At 30.6% G+C, this 27,112-nt stretch overlaps 1 protein-coding gene across 1 annotated transcript; it reads left to right on the top strand.

Annotated features, from left to right (window-relative positions):
• Positions 1-1,487: 1,487 nt before the first annotated feature.
• Positions 1,488-11,773, top strand: LOC111001153 (myosin regulatory light chain, smooth muscle). The gene is made up of 6 exons (XM_022270880.2): positions 1,488-1,617; positions 2,154-2,257; positions 3,053-3,194; positions 7,600-7,719; positions 9,605-9,741; positions 11,492-11,773. The coding sequence occupies exons 1-6, from the start codon at positions 1,585-1,587 to the stop codon at positions 11,673-11,675; spliced, it is 720 nt and encodes a 239-aa protein (XP_022126572.1). The 5' UTR covers positions 1,488-1,584; the 3' UTR covers positions 11,676-11,773.
• The last annotated feature ends 15,339 nt before the right edge of the window (positions 11,774-27,112 follow it).

Raw genomic sequence — 27,112 nt, 5'->3', positions numbered from 1 at the left:
GTGCCTTAACCACTTTTAAATTCATTTTCGGATTTATCCTCAATTCATTTTCGCAGAAGCGAGAATAATAATAATCCAGTTTCTTTCATCATTTTTATTTTATTGATAAGTAGACTTCTTGTGGTGTTTTCAATCCAAATAATATATTTTCTGTTATAGGCGTTAATAAAGAAAAAAAAATTTGCTTACATGAAGAGACGAATTATAAGTCACATAAAAAGCATTCAATGCGTATATGTCTTTCGGATAGTAGTATATTTATGTAGAAAATTAAAATAAATATAGCATTTGTGTAATAAAGATTACTTCACTTTAGTTAGGCTACTGTTATGTTACTAATATCACTCAGTTGACATGCACTTGAGTTGAATAAGCATTAACTAACTTGAATTCAACTGTATTAATATTTAGACAAACACGTAGACGGCAAAGTGTGTCACGCGTTTCGCAATTTTTCATCAAATATTAATGCGTAACTATAAAAATGTGGGTTTTATGACTAGTGCCCATACACTATTTATAAGGTATATTATACATTTGTGTTCCATACAAGATCCTGGTACAAAACATTACGTATACGATATTAATGTGTCAAGAATTTCTAAAACGTAAAAAAAACTTAGTCACTTAACGCTTACAAGCAATTCCTTTAATTCTTTTGATCAATTTGACAAACAATTCGTCTATATGAGATTTATAGTTTAATTACAATAGCGTAAAACCCAGAGCACCGCATGAACTAAATTTTATTCGTTGCAAGCGGATTCTATCCGGCTACCACAATTCCTAACATTTGGATTTAAGATGCTCTTGTAATTGATTAAAAACCGAACTATTACGGCAGAAATTATTCCCGCTATTTGCCATTGGAAATTAAAAATTCAATGTGCTTCGCCAGTTAAATAATGTTTGCTTTTGAGATGGGTTAGCAATTTATTGTTCGATTTTATACTTTAGACAAAAATTTATCCATAACAAATACTCAGATTTTAATCACAATCTCTATTGTCATGTTATTAATGATTAGATATGATTTACGTATAGTATAAGATTTTACTCTTTGGATCGAAATTGGGTAGATTAATAGAATTGTAGGTGACTAAATTAGCTGTTAACGTTATATCGTTGATACATGAATAAATTGTTAGTCACCTACAGAATCAATGTTTGAAATCTGATTTGAAATAGTCTAAACAGACATACGAACGAGGCGTACTAGTGGAAGATAAAATAAAGTAAAACTTCTAACTAATATAGTTGTGCGTAATTAATGCAATATTTATATACATTTTAAAATATAATAATTTGTAAAACTCTATTTAATGTGTCTAGATCGTGTTTATTTAAAAGCCAGTTGGGCGTCTAAAAATATAATTAATATTCGCATATGTAATAAAAACTAAATGACCCACTCTGAAGATTAATTAGTTGACGTAAAGATGAAAATCTAGAAACCAAAATAAAATGATCCTATCTACCGCTGGAATTGCAATGTAAATTTAATCCCGGCGATTTGTTTAGTCACAAATTCTAGTGTAAGCCACGAGCACGTATCTGAGCCATTTTTTTAAATTCAATTTGAATATGGAACAAGATTCCGTTAAGCAAACTAAAAACGTAAGTGTGTGTGTAAGGCTTTCAAGCAATTTCTGATAGTAGGCGAAAACTTGGGTCGGTTTTACATTTTTTTTTTTTAAATTACAAAAATAAATTGTGGTAGTTGAAATTGCATACAGTATAATTTGTCTTAATGTGATTTTTTTAATTGGATACTTAGATAAATGTGAATTACATTTTAGAGTTTTGATCTGTCCTATAATAAATTTCAATAAGCTTTATGAAAATACAGTAAGATTTTAAATATGTATTATGTTAAATCGAATATTTGTATTGGCAACATTTGCTAATATTTAAATGAGCTATTTTATTCAAAAACGTTGTCCAATATATAAAAATATATTTATCCCTATTATTTAATATCATAAATTTCTTCAAGAAAAGCTAAAAATTTTAACTTCCACTAGCTTCGATAAACTTATAAATTTTATGAAATAAACTGCTCTATAACTCAAAGGTTTATCTGAGATGGGATATTTTATACATAGATGAGGTTTAAACGAAGAAATTTCCACAAAATTGCTTTCCTTTTGTAGAAAAGTAAAGAACGCAAAGATAGTCGCGGCCGAAATGAGTCAGACGCTCAGGAAGAAATAAAAAAATTCAAGGAGAATTTACTGCAGTCTGTGGCTGACGGGGGGTAAGTCTGAAAACATTAGATATGGTAGAACTTAAATAAGTGATTTTATTATAATTTTAAAAACTTTAAATTTATAATTTATTTTAATGTTTATAATACCTATGAATTGAAATAAATGATACAATTCTAATCTTGATGAAAATTTGTCCTTGAAAAACTAGTAATAACTAATAGTGATTTGAAAAAGAGATTTGAAATAAAGAAAATTTGATAAAGAGTGAGATTAATAATCCATTCTAATCCTATTTGGGTCTTAGCCTCAGATTGCATCCGTGTCTTTGATATTATTATTTCATCATTCATTCTGGTGATCAACCTTTTCTCTGACACATGTTGATTTTTTTATTTGAGATAAGCCGCCTGCAACGAACGCGCATGTGTTAGATGCGTACATATACAGAAAATCAACCAGCAATTGAACCTACGACCTCAGGAATTATAGTCGCAAACTGAAGCCATTGGGCCAATACTTCTCGTGCAAAAAAAATAATTACTCTATTAAAATAGTAGCTAAAGTGGTTTTTGCATATACCATTTTTACAACTACCATGTATATACATGATAATATTTCTCCAAATCAATGCAGGCAATTGCACGACGCAATAACAATTAGTCAGTTTATTAACTTATTATATATAACTTATATTAAGTTATCGAGAATAAATACGTTATGCAGCTATGGAAGTATGTTATAAATTCTGAAATTATGAAAATAATTCCTCATATCTCAAACGTCGAGTGAGCCGTACTTCCTTGATAAGAAATCTGATTTTACATTATGATAACATTTTCTAGGATTATTCTTGGTGATAACTCTTTTGAGCTTTCGGTTCCTGAGCCGAGAGCTCGCTCCGGTTCGAAAGCCCGTGAAGCTTTGGAAGTTTCTGCCAATATATTAGCGGAACTGGACGAGAATAAAATCTTCGAACTTAAGGAGGTAAATTATACATTGATTTTAAATATATGACTTTATATTGTTTATTGTCTGTAAAAAAATATTCCTCGTGCCTACTGTTTTGGAGAGACTTGTATTATTTTTCCTCTTAAAGCTTAGTTAATAGCGATTGACTATTTCATTTTATTACTCATGTAAATCAATAATGATAATTTTTACTTATGTGGAAGCACCCTCAGTTAAACAATGATTTAATGTAATAATTTAATACTAAGCGACAAATACTTTTTTGGTTTAAGGCGTTATATCAGGAACTACTGTGTACTCCTAAAATACGGTTACGGTTAGAATAACTTTATTTCTCATAGGAATAAAAAAAAAATTCGCTTACTGAGAAAAAAACATTACAAGAGACTAAATAATTATTACTAGAACGCACAGAAGGTACCTATACAAAAATTCAAAAACAAATACAGTAAAAAAAATGCAGGTAGACACAACAGACTCGAAACAAAAACATAGGTTTAGGATTGGACTTATTACTAGATGTGGCATTGATGGCATAGCCTGATATAACAGGTTTATATTAATTACTTTTTATATTTATACATTATATTATATGTATTATATTACGCTATACTATATTATATTATATATATATTTAATAAGACTATTTTATTTTTAGTTTATTGTTCTATTAAGATATTTTAGGTAAATACATTTATATGATTTATATGGGTTCATAAAATATTTTATGTACCTATTGGGTTTTATTTGTTTTTGTCTAATAGAAGTTATTAATAATTAATATTTAAACTTTAGCGGTGCAAATCTAATCGAAATGGGGTGTATTGCTTTATTTATATCTACATATATTTAATCACTTATTTGTATGTATTAACTGTGTGTGCTTTTAGTAGCTTTTTGAACCGGGCATAACTTTGTTCTCCTTTTATAACCGATGGTAACTTATTATAAATTGAAACACCCTCAAACTCCAGATTTCTTTTTCCATAGTTAGTTCTAGGAGGGCGCGTCACCAAGTAACTAGCGCGTCTTAAGTTAATCTTTCGTGTCTGTTGTTTTGTTACAAATGTTATATTGGAATTAATTTCCTTATTTAATATTTTACGTATTAGAATACAAGTGTAGTATATGTACGTTTGTTTTATGTTCATTATTTTTGTTTCTTCGTATATCTTTTTAGTTGGTGTCCGTAATTTATAGTTAAATAATTTTTTTATTAATTTATTCTGAACTCTTTGAATTGAATCTAGATAAGACTTCACTGCAGTACCCCACACCTCAATGAGGTAGTCGATATGAGGCTTTACCAAAGAATTATAGATAAGATATCGCACCTTTCGAGGGAGACAATTTGTTATATTTCGTAGTGCACCTGTGAGTGGGATTAGTTTAAGTTTGATTTTTTCTAAGTGTGGCTTCCAGGTTAGGTTACTGTCCAAAGTTAGTCCGAGATATTTTTCTTTGGTTTTTCGTTCAAGTAGTTTTTCGTCTATTTTTAGTTCGAAATTATTATTTATTTTTTTATTTTTTGCTGCAAAGATAACATAATTCGTTTTTGTAATATTAATAGTTAAAAGATTTGACTGAAACCACTCATGTAAGCGATTGAGATCATTTTGAGCGTCGGCTACTAGAACTTCGACCGAGTTTCCAAAGTAAAAGAGACTTGTATCGTCTGCATAAAGGGAGATGTCTCCTTTGAGACCCAACTCAAAGATACTGTTAATATAAGTAAGGAACAGGAGGGGGCCTAATATTGATCCTTGGGGAACGCCATAATTCAGGGCACAGGGATTGCTTTCATATTCACCTATTTTTACTATTTGTGTACGGTTCTCCATATATGATTTAAAAATTTCAAGTGCTTTGCCTGTAACACCGGTGAGTTCAAGTTTTGTAATAATTTTTCATGACTGATGGTGTCAAACGCTTTTTTTAGATCGATAAATATACCTAAGGCAAGTTGTTTTTGATCAATTTTATTTTTAATCTTGGTTACGAGGTCAATTGTAGCAGCGAGGGTATTTGATTGGGCTCTAAATCCATATTGTTTTTGGTAAAAGAAATCTTTTGAATTAAGGAATGACTCTAAGCGCTTATAAAGAATCTTCTCAAAGACCTTAGAAAGCACTGGGAGAACTGATATAGGGCGGTAATTGCACGGGTCAAATTTACTTCCGGCCTTATGAATTGGTACAATTTTTGCAACTTTTAACTCGTTGGGAAAAGTACCTCGTGCCAAATGATAGTTAATGCAGACTGTTAGTTCTGTGGCAATTATGTCTTTTACGCATTTAATTGATTTTGTACTAATACCATCAATGCCAGATGCAGTATTACAGTCAAAATTTTTAATTATGGTAATAACTTCCTTCGTAGTTACTGGTTTTAGAAATCGCAATTCTGTTCTATCAGTTAGCCTACATTCTTCTAAAATTTGAATAACTTTTGATTTTTGAGAAATCATATTTGCTAGGGTTGAGCCAATGGTCGAAAAATATGAGTTAAAACTTTCACATATTTCTTTTTTGTCAGTAATAGTGCCAGCTTCCGTTTCAAGTCTGTCCGGTCCAGTTCTGCTATGCAGTTTATTTTTAGATAATTCATTTATGAGTTGCCACATTTTTCTTGGTTTACTAGAGTTTTCTTCAAACCTTTTACAATAATTAAATTATCACTACATAGTATAAAACAAAGTCGCTTTCTCTGTCCCTTAGTCCCTTTGTATGCTTAAATCTTTGAAACTACGCAACGGATTTTGATGCAGTTTTTTTAATAGATAGAGTGATTCAAGAGGAAGGGTTATATGTATAATAACATCCATTAAATAGTGGAAAAATACTGTTATTTTTGAGGTTTCTAATGTGATGTCGTAAATAATTACATTTTTTCCTGAACCCTACGAGTTTTATCAAAATAATGTACTAAGTATTGTACACATTGAAAAGTTTTACAGAAAAGTCCGTGATGGTATATGTCTATCTGGTATATGTCGCGTTTATTATCGGAGCTATCCAGCGACGGAAATAACAATACATAATAAAAACCTGCTTTTCATCAGCATTGCACCCGTGCGTAGCTGGGGCGGGTCACTAGTTTTTGTATAATATTCAATTTATCGAGGAAGTCCGCTATTCATATAAAAACCATTTTTACATATTCTCATTACGCACAGAATAATACATTACATCATGTAGAAAGCTATTCCGTAAACGTTCAAAATTTGCAATTACTTTTAAGCAGAAAGTCTCGAATAACCCGGGAGAGCAATTCATGGCGTCTACATAATCGCTTCGGCAAACAACAGGTCACGTCCGCCTGATAAAATCTACTAGTGGAGTAAACAGAATGTCTGTTTCAAACAAAATAGTCAAAGTAATATGTTATGAATATATACTGAAGGATTTACTCTGAACAAAATATTACCCAATATTTAAGCCTTGACTTATTTAAGCTATTGCTGAATATTCTTTAAAAGCGCTACCTCTTTCTTACCCGTTCTTCTCAGAACAAGGCCTTCTGGTAGTTTTGCGAATGGGTGGCGTAGTCTTGCTATTTCGCGAATTTTGTAGACGTTTTCGTCATTCATCTAAACTGAATAAACGAATTAAGATTTTGATTTTCATCGTGAGCAGACCCGACATACACGACCTCAATTACATACCATAATTATTACACCATCATACAATACAGCTAAATTACATATTAGTTAAATGTCTTGAATGTTTTTTTTTCCTTTTGTAACTGTTATAGCTTTTTTGAAAATATTATGAATTCTATCTTTGGCTTACAGTGTAATTTTTATTGTTATATATAACTAATGTTACTACTGTTATACTATACTGTTTTATGTCATAAAATTAACATCAGATTAGTCTTCCATTTATAATTATATACTGATAACGTAAGACTATCGTAAGTACTGCAGCTTAAATTCTTAACATTTATGTAACTCAGTATCGGTATAAGGATTGACTTATGAAAACTTTAATATTACTCTTGTTTTAATAATATGCGTCAGCTGGAACTGGCTTGAATTTTATTTTCGAGTATGTTCTGTAACTATAACATGTGAGCAGGTGATACATCTTAACATTTAATGAAAAAATATTAATAGGTGTTAAGTCGACATTCCATTGTACCTGAAACATTTCTCATCTGAGCCATGGAGTTCCAATGTAGGTACTAACTAATTATTGGAACCTGGTACATAGTACCAGTGACCCCAGAGCTGGTACTGCGCGCAAAAATGCTGCCAGTATTAAGGGTGCAACTGTCACAGCGACCAAATATGTAATATATATTTTAGTGTTCTATATGTTTAATTTTAATTCATCTCATCATCTACCAATTTTATTAATATTCAGAACTTTAAAATGAAATACTTCAGTGTTTATTCTTAATGAGTTTGGTTTTTCAGGCATTTCTCCTATTCGATATGAATGGTGACGGGTGCATAGATCACAACGACCTACGCGGGACTTTTATCAGCTTAGGAGAAAATGTAGATGAACACGCCGTCAGCAAAATGCTATCTGAGGTAGAACTTTTAATTAGTATATGGTATTTCTGTATTGTACTGTTATACAGAATAATCAAAAACCGTTTTTGGCTTGAGCAATATCATGCTGGAATAAACTCAATTAACAAACCATGCGCCAGACCACTGGGCTTCAAGGAGGTATACTATGTACAGTTCAGTATATATTGATGGCTATTCGCCTAGAAATATGTACTTGACTTAGACATACTTTATTAAATTTTAAGTGTATTTTATCGTATACTAGCTGACCCGGCGAACTTTGTTCCGCCTTAATGGCAATTAATAAGCTGGTTTTTTTTTATTGGAAAAAATACAAAAAAATTAAATACCTACATTAATCATTCATTATTCGAATGGGCAATGGCACTATCATTACATTATAATTGTTAATTATTTATTTAATAGAAATAGTTTGAATATTGATTTCTTACAAATATCAAATTGTCATCTATACGTCATTACATAGCTGTCATTTGCGTTTAGTTTTTTTTTTTTTTTTTTCCCTTTGGCTCTAACACTGTTTGTGCATTAGCCAGCGTCAAGTATGGGATTTTTATAATTCGTTGTTTAAATTATTTACAGTTTATGCATAATGAAAAAACTAAGGAAACCAATCGCGACATAGCATAAATAATTGAAAGCGCATAAATTTACAAAAAATCAGAATAATTAATAATGAAATTGCGTTTAGTTATTCCAAGTCTGATTCTTTTTTGTTATACCACGTTTTATAGTGACTGACGTTTCATGTCAAGTCACACGGGAACGCTGTCGAACGGGATATAAGTATCTTATGTCCGTCTCCTGGCTCTAAGCTACCTCATAATTTTCACCCAAATCTGTTCTGCCGTTCTTGAGTTATAAGTGGTGTAATTTCTTTTATATATATGTAGTTTGAAAAATTGTTATTGCTTTGCATAAAAATGTCTTAATAATAATTATGTTTAATTAAAGAGCCAAAGTTTAAGTTTGTCTGTAATATTTTGATAATATTCTCTAAACATTCTGAACGTCATACTATAACTACTAGGTATTTTTATTTAATTAATAATTAAATACATGAACAATAATAAAAAATAAAACGCCTCAAACCGTTCATAATAAAAATGTGCGTTTATTTAGAACTATAATTCAAATATTTTTAAGATCATTTATTTTTAACTACAATAAATAACTAGAAACTAAACTAAGTCTTAAGAATCTTGCACATATTACAAAACAAATGCCAGACATCTGTAAAAAAATATGACAATAAATCTGTTTTATTTATACAAAACCACACTTTAATCCAGTTGTGAGTAATTCTGTTCGTGTAAAAATATTTTACGATTTGTTTAAACAATTTTCTATCAAATTAAACAGAGCATTGTTTGCGTTCAATAAATTTACTGTTTGTTTACGATATATCTATAGAAAGTTTTATATGTTTAATGTTATTTATTAGCACTATCAAAACAAACATTTCGTTTAGAAATACACGAGTCGAATAATTGTATAATAACATCGTATTTATTTATATAAATTTTAGAATGATCTATCTGTGCATCTAGATGATTTACGGGTTACACATAAACAGACTTGTGTAATATAACGAAAAGCGAAATCGTAAATGGTATGGAGAGTACCACGGATCTTCATTTGCTAACATACCTCTCTTCATTCATAATATACAGGTGTGTTGTCGTCGAAAATGGGTATTTTTTAAATGAAACTGGGTAATTTTTTTACGTACATATTACGGACACAAACTTTCATATCAAAAATATGGAGTGACTGGACTTTACAGTCATACATTCTAAGTGGCTAAACCACCTAAGGACATTGTCCCGTAGTTAAATCGTATAATCCTATTATAATTTATGAAAGTATTATCTTATTACAGGCCACAAATCCATTAGACTTCGACGCATTCGTCAACCTACTCGGATTCAAAACGCTTGAGCTTGATTCAGAGGAAATTCTAGTAACTGCTCTGTCTCGATGGGACCCAGATAACACTGGATACATACCAGAAGAAAGGTACGCTTAGTTATTATGAACTTCAATATTTAAACTCAAACTCACACTGAAATCTTTATTGCATTCTTTATGTTAATATTTTACACGTGACACGTTATAATTTATTACAATAAGGACCTTGGTAAGGTATAGCAATGTTGTGGAATCGCATACTTCACCAATATACGTATACATTTCTATTCTTACTAGATACATAAATAAATAAATTAAAGCCTATCGGTCAGATACTCTGAAACAGTATAATAACACTTTTTATATATAATTCAGGCAATATCTTCATTCATAAATAATTAAAAGCAAGAAATTTTCAATATATATTTATAATTAAAAACTATTTTTACATTAGCGCCAAATTCAGTCTATGCTCTATGAACTAAAAACTCTACAGTCTATGGTTTATATCGTTTCTGTGTTAACAGATCAAGATCATTATCAAAATGTCTCATGGTATAAATGTTTTACGATCCCCGAAGCAATTTACATAATTCTCACAGATGTAATGACAAGACTAATGCAAAGACATTTGTCGATCTTAGCAGCTTACGGCTGTAAAATGGGAGTCGACGTGCCATTACCGAGATTGCTCGTCTATTGTATGTTAACGTTATCATAATATTAAAAAGGATTTCGATGTTTCCTCTGATTGTTGTGGTAATATTTTGTATGGGCTGTTATTATGCGTCTCTCAACTCTGAGGTCGTCAGTTCGAATCCCGGCTGTGAAGTACCCGCTCGTATTGTGTAGGCTTGTCTATAAATAAAAATAATTAATTCCAATTTAAATTGAAAAATGTAAGGTTATTTTTACTTCTATTTCATTCAATAAATTTCATGTTTTATTTATTGAAAAAGTTTAGACTTGATTAGGAAACATTCTTTTTGTTTAATCAGAACTTCTCAACTTGATCACGCCAAGAAAATAAACTTGCAGACTAACTTAAAACCGGTCTGAACTTAAATAAAACTATAGTCCTTACTTAGTTCAACTTTATGCGATTGTTCCAAGGACAATTACAATTGTTTCGCTGCTTTAATTCAATGAGTAGCTATTTACTTTAACTTAAAGTGTTTATAATAATATAATCCGTGATAACATGCCTTACAGTTCAGTTATGAATCCTACATTTAAAGTAATGTTACAACCTACTATAACCATAATTATCTATTCTCTATTATTTATTATCTTTGTCGATCCGAAGTGGTGGAGGCTTGATGACCTGTAACACAGATGCTCTAACCTTTAGCAGGCATCAGTCTCACATAAACAATAATTATCCCCCAAAAGAAGAATGACAATTATTTACATACATTAATAAATAGTTGTAACTTATCATGTATGAAGTTTTGTGAGAAAATAATAATTATTATAATTAATATTATACAAACTAATTGAGCGCCTCCCCAACTTTTTATTCAATATTCAATCAATTACGAAAAGTCAAATTTGTGAATAAATTTGAATAAAGTTATTTGTACATGTAATTTACTTTTTTTTTCTATATTATATATTCATATTGGTAGCCTAAATGGCGTTTATTTAATTTATCAGCGTTCTTTAAAGAATATAATATTATAAACCATGTAAATTTACCAGGTAGCCGACCCTATATAAATATCAAGACGCAGGGTAATGGAACTCCGAGTGTGCGCCAGTTGTTGGCTCTTACTAAACCAATAATGTTAATATTATTATTTGAAATAAATAATCTCGATAATTGCGCGGTGATGTAATCACTTATTTCATTTCACAGAATTCGCCATGATTTAATGACGTGGGGTGACCGTTTTACGGAAAAGGAAGCGGACTACGCTTTGGATGAGGCTCCAATGAAGCTGGACAAAAATGGCTATAATTACATAGACTACAAACAATTTTGTAGAAAACTGTGTGGGCTTAAGAAAACTAATAAACAAGTACTCGAAGTACAGAATTGACTCCCTACTAACTTTAATTGTACAACGTAATCATTAGAAGAACACAATGATGTTACAGATATGATATTCTTTACATATATTAAAGTATCTAAAGCTTATTATAGAAATTATTATTTTCAGTTAGCCACTTAATATATAATTAAGAATACCCATTGAAATAACAGTACCAATGTGACATCTTACAAACTTAAAAATCTATTATAAACAACAGAAATTAAAAATGTAGGATTCTGATAAAATCTCCAAATCCATTTATTATCAGAACAATAAAAATTCTACAAAGTAATTAAAGACAAATTCATCACAATAATTGTTATCAAACAGAATAGAATTTCTCAATGATTGCATTAATTTTATGAAATGGACTTTCAATTTCCCCAAGAATCTTCCTTTAACAATCTCCTAAAACTTGACTTAAATAATCAGAAGTTCAGCTTTTACGCTTCGAGTAATTTGTCGTCGGAAAACCTCTTCATCAATTAGTGATAATTGGCTTGTAAAACAAAACTGTTATAATTATTAACATTTAATAGGCTAAAATTGGTTTACGCTTTGTGTTGTTATTTATTTTTTGATCGAACTAAGTATAAGTACGATTTTAAAAAAGCTTTCATCTCGCAGTGGTAAACCTATTAAACCTACTTACAACAAAATTACTTTCCGATGTCTATTTTTAGTACCTTTTACTGTTACCGTTTAAGTGTTGCATAATACATACGTACATATGCATACACCACATTTCTGTGTTATTAGCGAAGCTATGATCACCGAAGTGTAATAAGCATAAATGTGTTTTTATGTATGAAATATTTCTATTTTTGTTATGTACTTATTGTACAATCAGCAGTGCGAAAGCTTCGTTTTTGTAACTTTTTCTATTAAGGTTTACATATACTTTAATTTCTTTACTTAGACGATAATTCATTTTATGTAAAATCCTGGCTTATTAAGCCAGCTAACTCCTTCCAAAAGCTCAGAAGTTTTCTTGACACTTGGCTGGCTTTACGGAGCGACCTGACTGCTCTAAGGAATCCTGTATTGCGCTGAAAAAGCCTCTGCATAAGTATCTGTCTGTCAAGCCTAAAACAAAGAGATGTTTATAAAGGAAACAGTGGCCCATAATTGTCCCAATCATTATTTTGAGATTAATTCTGTTGAGGCTTAGAAGTCACTAAGTCATTAGTGGGTTTGCAGCTGGCAGTATCATTTACGATTGTCAGCAGTCATCGTTAAGCGACTATTATGTTAGAGTTTTTCGAATCCAGGTTCGAACTTTTTGAGACGGGAAATGGAAGGAGCGGGTATAAGACATCCGGCATCATTTCAGAATCCTTGCAAGCTCGTCGGCAGCATCACTGCCGAGAGATACATTCTATGGTGCCTGTTTGACAGGGTTATTGCATCCAGTGCATTGTGACAGTCCAACATTAGTTCGTTGTATATATTTTTGTTTTCCAACGCCATCAGAGGCCATCAAACGCCACTGACGCACTGTCAGATACGACTTTAATACAGGGTTATTCATTTCTAACTGCAGTACGGCTCTGGATGCTTCGGTTAGAGCGAGACCTCATAGAGACAGACATAGGGAAAATCGAGTGGTGTAGTCCATAGATAAGGTGATGTTGAGCTCAAGAGAAAATATGCCAATAACATTATATTAGGTTAGGTTTTATAGTATTCACAAAAAATTCCAAATTTAATAATAATTTATTGGACTTCGACAAAATCTCAGAGGAAAACTTTATGAACTCTTTATTAAGAGAGAAAATCCTTGTTAAAATTTTTCCCGACAAAGTTTCTTTGCAGACAAGGAATAAAAATTCCTTTTCTCTTACGAGTTTTAATAAATAACTAACTCTTGCAAAGGGGCTGTATTATGAGCACAGTTAATGAAATAATTGGGGCATCGGACAGATATTTTTTGGCAGTCAATTTAATCTTTAAGAAAGACATTTGCCTCCTGCGTTTTTGTTACAATTAAGTTTAAATTATAGCGCTTATCCGCTATAATTGTAATTAACAAAAATAATCCACAAAATAGTATTTCCAACAATTTTTTTTTCAGCTTTAATAAAAACTTAATATAACTAATAAACTTTATTCAATTATACTTTACACTAATAACTATATTCATTTAAATTCAAATGTGGAACATGTTCTCGTTTAATATGACGATTAAATTTCAAATATAATAATTGTTTTAGAACGCATTTATTTTTATTAGATCATTTACGCCGCTACAGCGTACGCATTTCAGAAGCGCCGATTTACATAAAATTAATTCTTTTAACAATATATTATGTATATATGTATGTAATGCCGAGTTCTACACATAAACACACGGCACCATTATTGTATTGATAAAACTATCAATATTATGTATTAAAAAAATCATTTATTCATATAGGTAACATAATGTACACTTTTCTTTAATACATTTTATAAATTTATTAAAAGGCAGAGATAAAAGAGCCTCTGGGATTTTATTTAAGAAGAGTATCCCTTTATTATTGTGAAATCGAGTTTATGTGTTCTACCAACCCAATAGTTGTTGCGGTAAAAAAATAAACGCAATATTACTTTGATTTAACTATTTATTAATAAAAGCCTTGATTAGTTATTGTAGGTTTCCATCTAGCAGATACATTACAAACAAATATCAAAATATTTCTTGAAGCATCCCTTATTATCATTACCTGTTGGATACAGGCTGTTTGAACTAGAAACTGAAACTTAACTCGTTAGCTCTCCTTGTAATTTAGATATAATTTAATTGAGCAATTAACCTCTAAGGCCAAATGCAAGTGAGCAACATTTTATGAGTTCATAATTTTGTATCCCGCATACTGAGTATATGGCATAATTAATATATCTAGTCTCGCAATATTTGAATTACGAACGTCAAAATTATTTTAAACAGCACAGAGTATCCAAATTATAAATGATTTGACATAGTTGAGGGTATTTTTTCACCAGGGGGTCTATGGCATAGTATAATACTTAGCTGTGGCAGTGTCCGGCTTATACATTAGGGGTCTACAAAAAAAAAATTACGAAATATATTAGGTATAGGCCAAGTGTGTTAAGCGTGGGACTCTCATCCCTGAGGTCGTAGCTTCGATCGCCGGCTGTGCACAAAACTTTCTTTCTATTTACACGAACGGTGAAGGAAAACATCTGGTGGAAACCGACTTGACTTAGACCCAAAAAGTCGACAACGCGTGTCGGCTAATAAGAGGCTAATCACCTACTTTTCTAACAGACTGAAAATAATAAATAATAGATTAAAGAGGTTGTAGCGCTACTGCTTTTTTTATAATAGATAAAGGATGAAAATATACAAAACTAATAATTATTGTATTAACTAACACACTTCTGTTTTAATAACTCTTATAACAAAAGTACCATAACTATTTTCCTAGTTTATTTAAACATGAATATTATAAACGTTTTAAAATTCTACTGGCTGAGTGTTTCCTGTTTTGTGAGTATAACTTGTTTCGAATATTCATATGTAACCTTTATTTTTAACACTTATTATATACATATATCATGTTTATTATAAAGGTGCTGTAGTTTCTCGTGTGCATCGTTGCTTAAGTGTTAACATTTCAGACGTATTATGTATTTTGTAGCACGTGGTATTCCAATTTAGTGTTAGTGAATTAAGGTCCTAACTAAATTAGAACATCGCTATCAAATATATCATTACCTGTAACATTCTAAACACCGAGAGATATATAAACAATAGAAGAATCTCTAAAATGACAATCCTTTACAGTAGTAAAAGTATGCAATGAAACTGTCAATTTATACCAAACAAAGAAACAAAAAACATGACAGTTCGCGTAGATTAGAAAGAAAATATCGAAACCATTCTTCAGCATTCTCCAGGCAATATTAATTGCACAGATTATAATACAACGTCGCGAAGATAAATCCTCTTTTATTAGATTCTGTAATCTACATCCATTTCGTCTTCGTTATCTAAATAATTTAGTGTGAAATATGACTGGCTAAACTTTTAGTGGAAAACCAAATTAGTTTGATTAATTTTTATATTAAGACTTAAAAAGATTTTAGGCTAAACCAAAATTGAGTAGTTTCTCCAGTTAATTTGAATGCTCTTCAAACGTTCTACTTATACATTTAACTTTTGCATATTACGTTACACAACTTCTATGTACGATGTTCAAAACAATTACTGCTTTAGTATGTTTCATAAATGATTAACGTTCACAATATCAAGTATAAAAATATATAATATCCGAGAATTCTCTTGGATTATTCATGGTCTGAAGGCATTAATTTTAATGTTCAGATTCAACCTACACATTGGTTTGTGTATATAAGAATTGTTATGTAACAATACATCATATGTAGTAATACCATCCCTACAATAATTTTATTAAAATTTTATAGTTCTTGATTATTCGAAATTATCATAGTCTAGTCTTTAGTGCAAATGCAATTAAAACTGAATTCTATTTGCAAAATACGTCAAATGTTATCCCAATAGTACAAAGAGAATCTTACACACAATAACAATATTTTATGTTAAAATAGATGTACAAAATAGATAGGTACAAAAGAAAATGTAATTACGTTTATAAAAAGAATCGTGTAAACGCAAGTAAACGAAACAAATTAAAAAGATATGCAGCAGTGCTATTAAAACTGGCTGGATGTATTCATAGCCGTGAAACAAAATAAAAAGAAAACTTTTATTTGAGTGCTCAAAGCCAGTGCCGTTACAGCTTTTGAGCAGGTTAATGTATATGGCAGGAAACAAGAGAGTGCGGATAAAAAAAATGAAATTGCTCTTTGTAAATTCCCGCGCGAATGCACATGCATTGTTGCTAGAATGTGATATGATGTAGCCATATTACTGTGTGATTTAGGTGTACTCGTTATGAAGGAAATGAGTAGGATGCTGACTTTTATCATATCATTAGACTTCAAACAAATTTAGGGTATACTTTAATATACTTCAGCTTTTGTACATAACTAGTATTTGAATGTTATGCTTGGTTATGTATTACCAGCTATGAAAAATTTAATTAAGACTACATAAGATGTTTATACAAAATCAATAATTTTATATAGATTTTAATAATTTATTTTTTGATTTGTAAAAAAATAGTAATTTTATTAATATGCCCAGTCTAGTTTAGGGGTTTAAACAAGGAAACTTTTGTACCCGATCGTACTTTAATATTCCCACTAGAATGTTTACAACATCGCATGAGAAACTTCTCACACATAAATAACTTCACAAAAGCCAGGTAAGTCTTAGCAGGAACGAGTAACACATCTATTTAGTACCGTAGTTCAAAACAAAGTTGCAAACAAAGCTATGAAACGTGCCGTTCAAAGTTAAAAATCCATTTTTGAAATTTTAATATGACCAACGGAATGAGTTACATTTTCAAAACCACACGCTACATACTTGGTTTTCAATATTTTATGAATGGAATTGCAAATTACTTTTTCAAAATAGAAATCTTTCACTGTGTATGTGCAATTCTTAATTTGAATAATATTTATCCAGTATTAGTAAGATGTATACAGCTACTGATTGACTCCTTAACGATATCGTACTTTTTCGTGGATATAACCCACATGACGTCATAGTTTTTAAAACTGGAACTCAGGCAAATACAATTCAAACTTATTTTGTAATTAGATTTTTTTAAATTTAGAACGTTGCCTGTGCTCTTAAGAAAAAGAATTAGTACTTAACTAAATTCTGTAATATTTAGTAAATTACTTACCTAATCAGTCAAATATCAAGTTAATAAACCTTCCTTGTAATTAAAAGTGAGTAATGGTTGTGTTTATCAGTGGGTAGGGTCAATCCCTCTCTAATTGAGATAAAATAGATCGGGCTTTCCATCAATTAAATTAGTTTCTGCTATTAAGATCGACCTGTCGATTAACAAGCGTAATCCAAATTCAGATATATTTCTCTGTCACAGATATTTTTCAAGTACAAGACTGGTATATACATCATAAGCTCTTGTGCTTATTTAACATGTGCTCTGAAAATATGTTCGTGAAAATTTTGAACATGTCTACAAACTTATTTAATCTACTAAATCATTTATCTGTCTCTTTTCACAATAGCGTAAACACAACTGAAAAGATGAAAGAGAGAATGTATTAGTAAAAAGAGTGCATTGTTTATACGATAGACACCCATGTTGCTGGTTTGCGTTGCGGAAATGTATGCTCCTTTAATAAGAGAATTATTGGTGACGGTTACATACGATTGTATATGAAGTAGCCTTTTATAAATAATTACATATATTATTATTTCACCTGGCATCCAAACACCTACGCAATATATTGCTATCATTTAAGCCACGATGCGGTTTACCAAAACCGTGAGGAATTATTTAATTACCAATATTGATCTAAGATCCGGCTGCAGGATTAGTGCCATCATCGATTATTTGCTAAAAATCAAATTTTTATGTGTATTCAGAATGAGGAGAATGTACATCTACTAAATTGCCTATCAAAATTTGCCGCTAGCATTTTTAATTTAATTAATTTTTGAAAAAACATTTCGTTTACTTGATATTTTATAAAATCAATCAACTTTTTCGTAGCCAGGTGTAAAGTACGAGCCGCAAATGTTGTGGATTATAAATTGGTTCCATGTGATTTCATATAATTTTCGCCAAGGTTAAATAAATTTACCTTAGCGAAAATTACCATATAAAAAGATTTGGTGCGATTGGTTCAAAAATACTCCCGGCGCTCACGTTGATTTATTTATCAATATAAATATATACTCATTTGTTTTACTTCACATAATTAACCCATAATAAAGCTTTATTCATAAAAACTAAATCTGTCATAAAACACCGTTTTATTAAATCTTTGTTCTCTCTTTATAATTGACTTAAAACTAAAGTTATAAATTAGACGTGTATGAACCAAAGCGTATAGATAGATAACAAATAGAAACCAATGAATACTTCAGTTAAAATGGTATAAAACTGCTTCTAAGTATCGAACAAGAACCTTTAGGTTTTGTGCTTGGAATGGCTGGGTTGCTGTTTTTTGTTAAAAGAGGTTCAGATGTTTAGAAATGATTTGAATACATTTATCACTTTGCCAATTGTGTGTCCTTGCATGCAAGACGTATTAGAAAACACGTATGATTTATTCCTACATTTGCATATAAAACGCTTACGTCAAGAAAAAACATCTTACATCCCCATATCAGATAAAAAGTTGGGATGAAACAAGATCTCTAAACGGGAAGCCATCAAAGCCTGTTTATCTAAACAGCCTCCAACTATGGGAAGCTGTAACATGATGACATGACGTTCAAGTGATTCCTGTTTTCTTTGTGGCTTCATTGCTATCCGTATTATTTATCCTCAGGGAAATCTTAATGTGTGTAACCCAGTTGTCTTATTCATAAAAAGTTAATCCGTTTATTTATTCAATATTACAATCTATCTATTCTAAAATAAAATAATAGCGGTTGTCTGGAAGAAATCGCTGTAAAGCGATAAAGCCGCCAGTTGCTTTTCATTAAATTATGTTTAATATTTTCCTTTTATGTAATGCAACGAAGTGTTAATAAATAAATAAATAAATGTCAATTACAGAGAACATAAAATTTACAGTTGAATTGCATAACCATGAATGACACTGTATTGTAATGAGATATATCATTATTTTTTAGGCTCAGTGAAACTCTGACACTGGCTTCTTTTTTTGAATTTGGAAAAAACAATAAAGTATATAATATAATATAGTAAAGTATAAATATATTAGTAAGTTAATACAAGTAAATATACTTGTGTTTACTTGTTTTTCCACATTAAAAAAAAATCGTATAAAACTGCTGTGTAAGTTTTATCTGTTTAAATATACTTCTACATTCGTATATAGAAAATCAAACTACACTATTACGTAATCCCATCAACATCAATTAAGTCAGAATTTCCTTCTATGTTAAAAAGTAAACTCCAGGCTATATGTTATGCATCAAAATTTCTGCTAGCTTCGTATATGAAGAACAATTTCAAAATAAAAAAAAAACTCAAAAACAATTTCACAACAACGAAATTCTGTTACCGAAAACGTCGTTACTCGGTATAAAATTGAATCCAAAATTGTGTTTCTAGGAGTACAGAATATTACATGCGCTTCATGCCTTCCTAAGCCACAGAGAACACACTAACATTGAAACTCTCAGTCCAAATTAGCAATTGCATGCCTGATTACTTTGAGTAGTCGGTCAAAAGTGTAAAAAAACCTACATGTCCACTTTAAAAGAAAATAAATATGTTTATGGCTCGGAGATTTTTTTTCATCTTATTTACATACTTATATGCAAATTATGTTACTAATATTATCATTGTTCAAAGTCAATTTTTGAAACATTTTGAGAAGTTTTTTTTTTATTCAAAATTAAAGACTTCTGATATAAGTTTAGATTCATAAAGTAAATAAAAAATAAACGAAGTGCCTATCAAATAGTCCAGTCAATTTTTGAAAATCGCATTATTATTAATTTTATTTATTTTCTATCACAAACATCTTATGTCAAGTATACTTCAAACCTACAACTAATGTCTTGAATTTTCTTTCTATTAGAACATTTAGATTCGAATATAGAAAAAAATAACATCAAATATATAACTACGAAACTAAATATCAATGAAATGCCATAAGTAACGTAACTTAACGTAAATTAAGTAACTATTAATAAACGACTCGGAGTTAGGTGATAAAGTAAAAAATAAATATATGTATAATAAATTTGAATAAGTGTTTCTGGCGCCACCTTTCCCTACTGTATTGTTGAATTTTGAGGCAAAACTGGTTGACAAAAACCCATTTTCTAGGTGATCGGTGTCATATGATTCGAATTCGTCCGATAGAAAGGACTTATTCAGATAGATATTTACTGTATTGTCTCATAAAAATCTAATACGTCCTCTCAAATCTTTGCCTAATAGTAGTTGTAATAATCTCCTTTTTTATAAAAAAAATATAAATAGATAATCTTTACGCCTTTAAAATTCAGGTGTCCTTTTAGAAAAGTAATAGTGAATATTTTCTCAATAAAAATACTTGACATTCTTATAAACGAGAAACATTATACGGAACTTCCTAACACGTATTTAAGCTGTTTTTCAGTGCCTCATGTATTAAGTCGTTAGCGGAAGGTCGCGTGCATCTTGACGACACCATTGTCCCGTCAGCAGACACTAACATCACCCTTTGTCCGAACTAATGTTCCTTAATGTAACCGTATTTGGGACGAGGAAATGGCGTCTGTCATTTGCAACTCTTTGTCATTCTAAAAATACAAAGACGCATTACAGTATTGTTTCTCGGTTAATAATGTGATATTGTGTTTCATATAATGCGCTGCATTATACAAAATGGGTTAAATAGATTGATAAAGGCCTAAATGCAAATTTATTGCGGTTGTGTAAAAATCTAATTGGAGCTTATAAGGAAAATTAATTGTATAAAATTCCAGTATATCCCGCAAAGCTCAACTCAGATTTATACGGAGAATTTAATTTATGCATGTCATAACGTTTCAGATTTACTGACAAGTGTATTTTTCCGGATTCAACCGGTTTTCACTGAAAATAATTGTTGCGATTAAATTAATTTATGGTCAATATTTCTAGTAAGAACATTATGTAGTCTACTGTTATAATTGAAATTACATACTTTATACTAACAATATCCGGAAGAATATGATATATATATATATATATATATATATATATCTCTGAAATATACTGAAGTGAAAACAAACGATTTTTAAAACATACGAATACGACAAAGCCTTATTATAAAAGAAACCTTCAACAACTAAAGAAAGCAGACAATTTAAAACTATTTGAAGTAAATAACATTTTCCGGCTTAACGCATTCAAAACCAAGCCTTTTGTATACAACTTTTTTAAATTTCATTAAAACTATATTTAAAAGGCCGGCAACGCACTCAAGGTATCACTTAACATCACGTAAGCCTCTCATGTTAAGACAATTATTATGGGCTTATATTGGTCATTGGCCATTGGCCATAATCATTTAGTTAATTGTAGTAAGAAAGTTTTTTATACAAGAGGGGCAGGGGCAGGTGTTAATGTATTCTCATAAAGCTTCTCCAAGTAGCTGCAATATATCTAAAAGCACCTTGCGGCAAAGCCGGAGCATATGAAATTGTTATTTATTCAATGGTACAACGGCTGTGTATGTACGAACGCGTAAAATTTATGAGACGTCATACCGGAGGTGAATTAACTTTATGTGGCCTAAGCTAGGATTATACGAGTTTTATTTTTTTAGGAAATGGACTTGGAATTGGGCAAGTTTACGACCATGTTTGTTGATGAGACAAGACACATGGAACGGAACTTAAACTTTATTGCTTTGATGATTTATCCTGAAGCAATCGTATCACGCTATGTTTCAGATACAAAGAACACTATATGTACACATTGCCAAAATATAAATGTAAAACTGTAAGCTTTAGAAATTTTTATCGCATGTCAATAAAATATAATGAGCAGTGTTGGCCTAGTGGCTTCAGCGTGCGACTCTCATACCTGAGGTCGTAGGTTCGATCCCCGGCTGTGTACCAATGGACTGTCTTTCTATGTGCGCATTTAACATTTGCTCGCCACTGATTTATTTTATTTTTAATAAAATAATGGTTTCATTTTAAATTTTGGAAAAGAGTGTGTGTGACGATTCTCCGTTACATGAAGATGTATGAACCTGTATCGATTTTAATTTTTTCCAATATATCAAAAAATTTCTTCAAGTTTTTGAGTGTTTAAGGAATTTTTAAAGTACACAAATATTAAACACACAAATATTAGTTAAATCTTGATATATATATTTCTTGTGTGCGTGTGTATGTGACTGAACTCCTCCTAAACGACTGGACCAATTTTGATGAAATTTTTTGTGTGTGTTCGTGGAGATTCGAGAATGGTTTAGATTCACAATTTTGTCCGCTGGACAATGTTTTTTTTAAATTAATTAGTAGTTGTTGATTTTGGAATGTTTTACATTGGATCCGACAGACGGCGCTACCGTCGCACTGTCAAATTTTAAATAATATTCGAATTTTAATTTTAGTCTGTCCCGACAGTTAGCGCTGCGATCAAATTAAAAAAAAGTTTTGTTATCATTGTGTTATTGTAGACCATGTGCTGGATCGTTAGATATTGTCACAACATTTGAATAATAATTTTCATCAAAATGGCCCAGAATGTTTTAGCTTATTAAAAAAAGTTTGAAATTTTCAAATTAAAGACGTATAGACAGGACAACGTCTGTCGGATCCGCTAGTAATATATATATAATGATCTTATTTACATAGTATTTTAATGTTTACTGGTAAAAATTAATGTAGGTCACGGATGTGTGTTTACAAAAATCGAATCGCTTTTATAACTTGTCAGAACTCTCAACGGAGCTGTTCCACATTTGCCAACAGTTTTTCAAAGTTTGTAAAGAATCTTTACAGCATAAAGTGCTAGAGTATCAGGGGGCAACTTGGCCGAACAAAAGAACTAGTACACTCAAAAGTAATTGTATACTTCGCTTCGTAACTTAGTGGTGAGTGTTTAGTCCTTGGATCAGTTTCCGGTGAAACTATATTAATCTCGGTTTTCAATTGAGGCCTTCGTCATCACTAGAGCAGTGTTGGTTTCAAAGTGCATTTCAAATCTGGACTGAGGTTCGAACCTGGCTCTGCACTAATGGTCTTTCTATTTAAGTGCGCATTCAACATGTCTTATACCAAAAAATTCGATGGTATGTATCAGACACCAAGAGGTTGATCATCGACCTGCCTATGAAAAATAATCATGGAACAGATACAGTGAGAGTAAACTTAAACTATCGTACAGTATATATTAGAAATAACCCTTTTAGCTTAAATTATAAAGAGTTGCGGGTTAGAGGCACCAATCTCACTTTTAATCACAATCTACTCAACCAGTCACATAGACCTAACTAGGTCCAATGTTTTATCACCACAATTCTCCACTGAATACTCAATCAGACCCTGCGTTCCCTGAACGGATTGTCCATGTGTCCAGGTGTTGGAGGCAGCATTCAGTAGGCACAACGTCTTTGTTAATGGTGATCTATGCAACAGACTGGTTAAAACCAGGTTATAAACCATGGCCTTCGCCGTCGCACATATCCCCTAGGAAATAAGAAACATAGTTTTTGAAGAACACTTGCGTTGTTCACCACCTTCTATATAACTCAAATTTCCGAGAATATAAGGTAAATAATTTGTATAATATCTAAGTTCTTATATTATATTTTAATACAAAGATATAGTTCATTATATATAGCAGAATACATTTAACGTACCTACGTCATTAATAATTAGTATACTTAAAAGATTCAATAAAATAAAAGGTCTATAATACTCTTGGCACAGTTGATGGATTTTAAAACAATTAACAGAATAATAGAGCAAGAGATTAATGTCTATCTCCTAGCATAATGGCATAACTGTATTGTCAAAGAGCTAAATGCAATAAAATATGACCCCGCTTAGGCCCTCTGTGCCTGGATACACGCCAAGGATGGGTTAGAGGCTACGATTCCGACTTGATGTTCAAAAATAATCTTTATTGAACACTCAGAAATCATGTCTGTAAGCATACAAACAATTGGCGATCATGGTTAATGGAATTTTATGATGAAAAGTATGATTTCTGAGATAATAGAGAGATAATAGTTTTTTAAGAACGGACGGATACCAAAAGAGCCGGCTGTGCCCTCTGGCATTGAGAGTGTCTATTTCTTGACATTATGTAGCCCATATATTATATAAAACATTATAACACACTTCTCTATTTTTTACATATTTTTATCATTACGTCTATTCTTTTTAATTTTCTAAAAGTCCTTATTCAATTACAAAGCAATCTAAAAAACTCATCAAATAGGGGTAAGCAAGAAAAATTAATGCAAAGGTATACAAGACAGGGCTGAGATAAATTATGCGCGGACCAGCTGACCGCATATTGTTCTATAAGCTAATATCTCCGTTAATAAGTAACTTGGACCCTTGTCACAGTTAAATTGTATCAGTACAAACTACATTTTTTAGGAGACAAACAGAAGGAGAGTTCCTCGCCTGTATTATTGTTTTGGATTTTAATTTTTCGCAGACAGCTTTTTTATTATTTTATTGACAATTTTTGATCAAATATAGTTTTTACTATATTATAAACTCAAACTCAAAAACTTGGCGTTCGTTTACGTCAAAAGATCTATTGTGACGTCATCTTGTTTGATTATTTATGAATTAGAACTTTTAAAGTTTATAGATATACTTTATAGAATTTAAAATAACAAATTGTATGGGTGGAGACTAATAGATAGGTGACTAATAGAGTCACTCATAAACAATTTTAAATAATTGTTAAAATTTAATTTAATGAGCCTATTTAAAACTAACATACCATACACTAATATTTCGACGGAATATTTGCCTTATAATCCATATAAAAATTCATTATTTGTACCAATTATTATTATTTTCAATTAAGAATTCAAAAGTAAAAGGCTTTAAATTTCATTTACTACGATAGAAAGAGATAACCAAAAAAAATATATGTAAAAAAGGCTTACTATAAAGTTATTGATTATCTAGTTGATAAAAGGGCCTGGGACTAGTGCTGGGCAGGCTGCCTCTAATTAATTTGATATATTTGTTTTAAATATTGTTTGATGATTTGCTTTTTTAAAAGAGTACCGAGAGTTTTTTACGCCGGCTTTTTCTCTCGGCCTACACCCTCTGTCTTTGCCGATGAGTAGGGATGCCTACAAGTTCGAATTGATTGACGTGGAATAAGTGATACCTAGAAGATCTTATGTTCCAAAATAAACGTATTTTATTTTATTTTATTTTATTTTTATTTCAAAACTAGAAATGTTATATGTAAAATTAAAAGTCAGTTGGATCTTCTACCATCCTTAAATCATTCAAATTTTAATTATTATAATAATATTTTATTAAATGGCAAATTTTTAAATAAAATACTAGACCTACTGTTGTGTTTATGTCTGTTCTTGTACCTAAATTTACATCATGTAACGCCAGTGTCGGCTCTTGTTAGACTTGATGAAATACGTAAACCTTTGAGGCATAGAAATGAAATAATATTCATTTCGGCTTAATCATAGTTTATTCATTTATTTTCATAAATTAATAATCATTTTAGCTTTTAAAACAATAATTAATGTTAATATTTTTAAATCTATATAAGAGTGTACTTACATATATTACAAATCGAATATATAAATTTAAAAAGAATCAAATGACTTCATGTGATTCTTTTTTAATTTGTAATTTGCTTTTAAATTATATTTAAAGTTTTAAAGTACTTATTAAAAATATTAATATAATTTTTATGTTTACTTACTTACTTAGCTTTATGGAGATCGTTTAATGTCATGTTTAATATTAATTTACCTGCATTATACATGTTACATCTAAAAAACATGTTAATTTACTTTATAATAAAATTCAGGATGGATCAATTTCATATTAACACGTCCATCATTTAGCAAGTAATATTAATATATTACCAATTCCCAGCAATGATTCCAGTATACCCTAATCGTAAATTAAATATCATGATTCATGTGCACTTTTTACTTTTTACTTTTTTTATGTATCCTATATCAGTTTAGTTTTTTTTGTTTCTGTTAAGATTGTTTTTTTTTTGTATTGTAAAATTTTGTACTTATTGTATATGTAATATGTATTTTTGCACTTCTTACCTACCTTATGTAATGCAATACATGTTTTTTTTCCTTAACTCACAGTGGCGGCCTGGAAGAAATCAAAAAAGATAAGGCCACCAGTTTCTTTTCATTAAATTATGTTCATTTTTTTTGCTTTTATGTAATGCACCGAAGTGTTAATATATAAATAAATAAAAGATAAGCCATGTAAGATTAAAAATATTTCCGAACCAATTCGACTTAGGGTCCTTCAAGAAAAGAGCGTACAAATTCTTAAAAGGCCGGCAACGCACTCGCAAGCCCTCTAGCATTGTGAGTGTCCATGAGCGGCAGTATCACTTAACATCAGGTGAGCCTCCTGCCCGTTTGCCCCCTGTTCTATAAAAAAAATTACGAATAGTTCTAACCGTAAATTCACTTACCATAAGCATTTTTTATTATAATGGTCACTTTCATGCTGAAACCTCTTATGATAATAGTCGCGTGAGTCTGTTCATTATGTGTGGAAATTTACCTTTTTTCCGGCCTTTTATGAAACACGCCCTTTAAGACATGCGTGAGGTTATTCATCACCTTGATTGTTTCTTTTGTAACACTCACATAAAATTATATATTACGCAAAATAATGATTGCTTCATATAGCTGGTATATTA

Source organism: Pieris rapae, chromosome 19 (genome assembly GCF_905147795.1).
Source record: "Pieris rapae chromosome 19, ilPieRapa1.1, whole genome shotgun sequence".
Classification (NCBI taxonomy): domain Eukaryota; kingdom Metazoa; phylum Arthropoda; class Insecta; order Lepidoptera; family Pieridae; genus Pieris; species Pieris rapae.
Note: the sequence above shows the minus strand (reverse complement) of the source record. Positions and strands in the feature narration are given on the sequence as shown.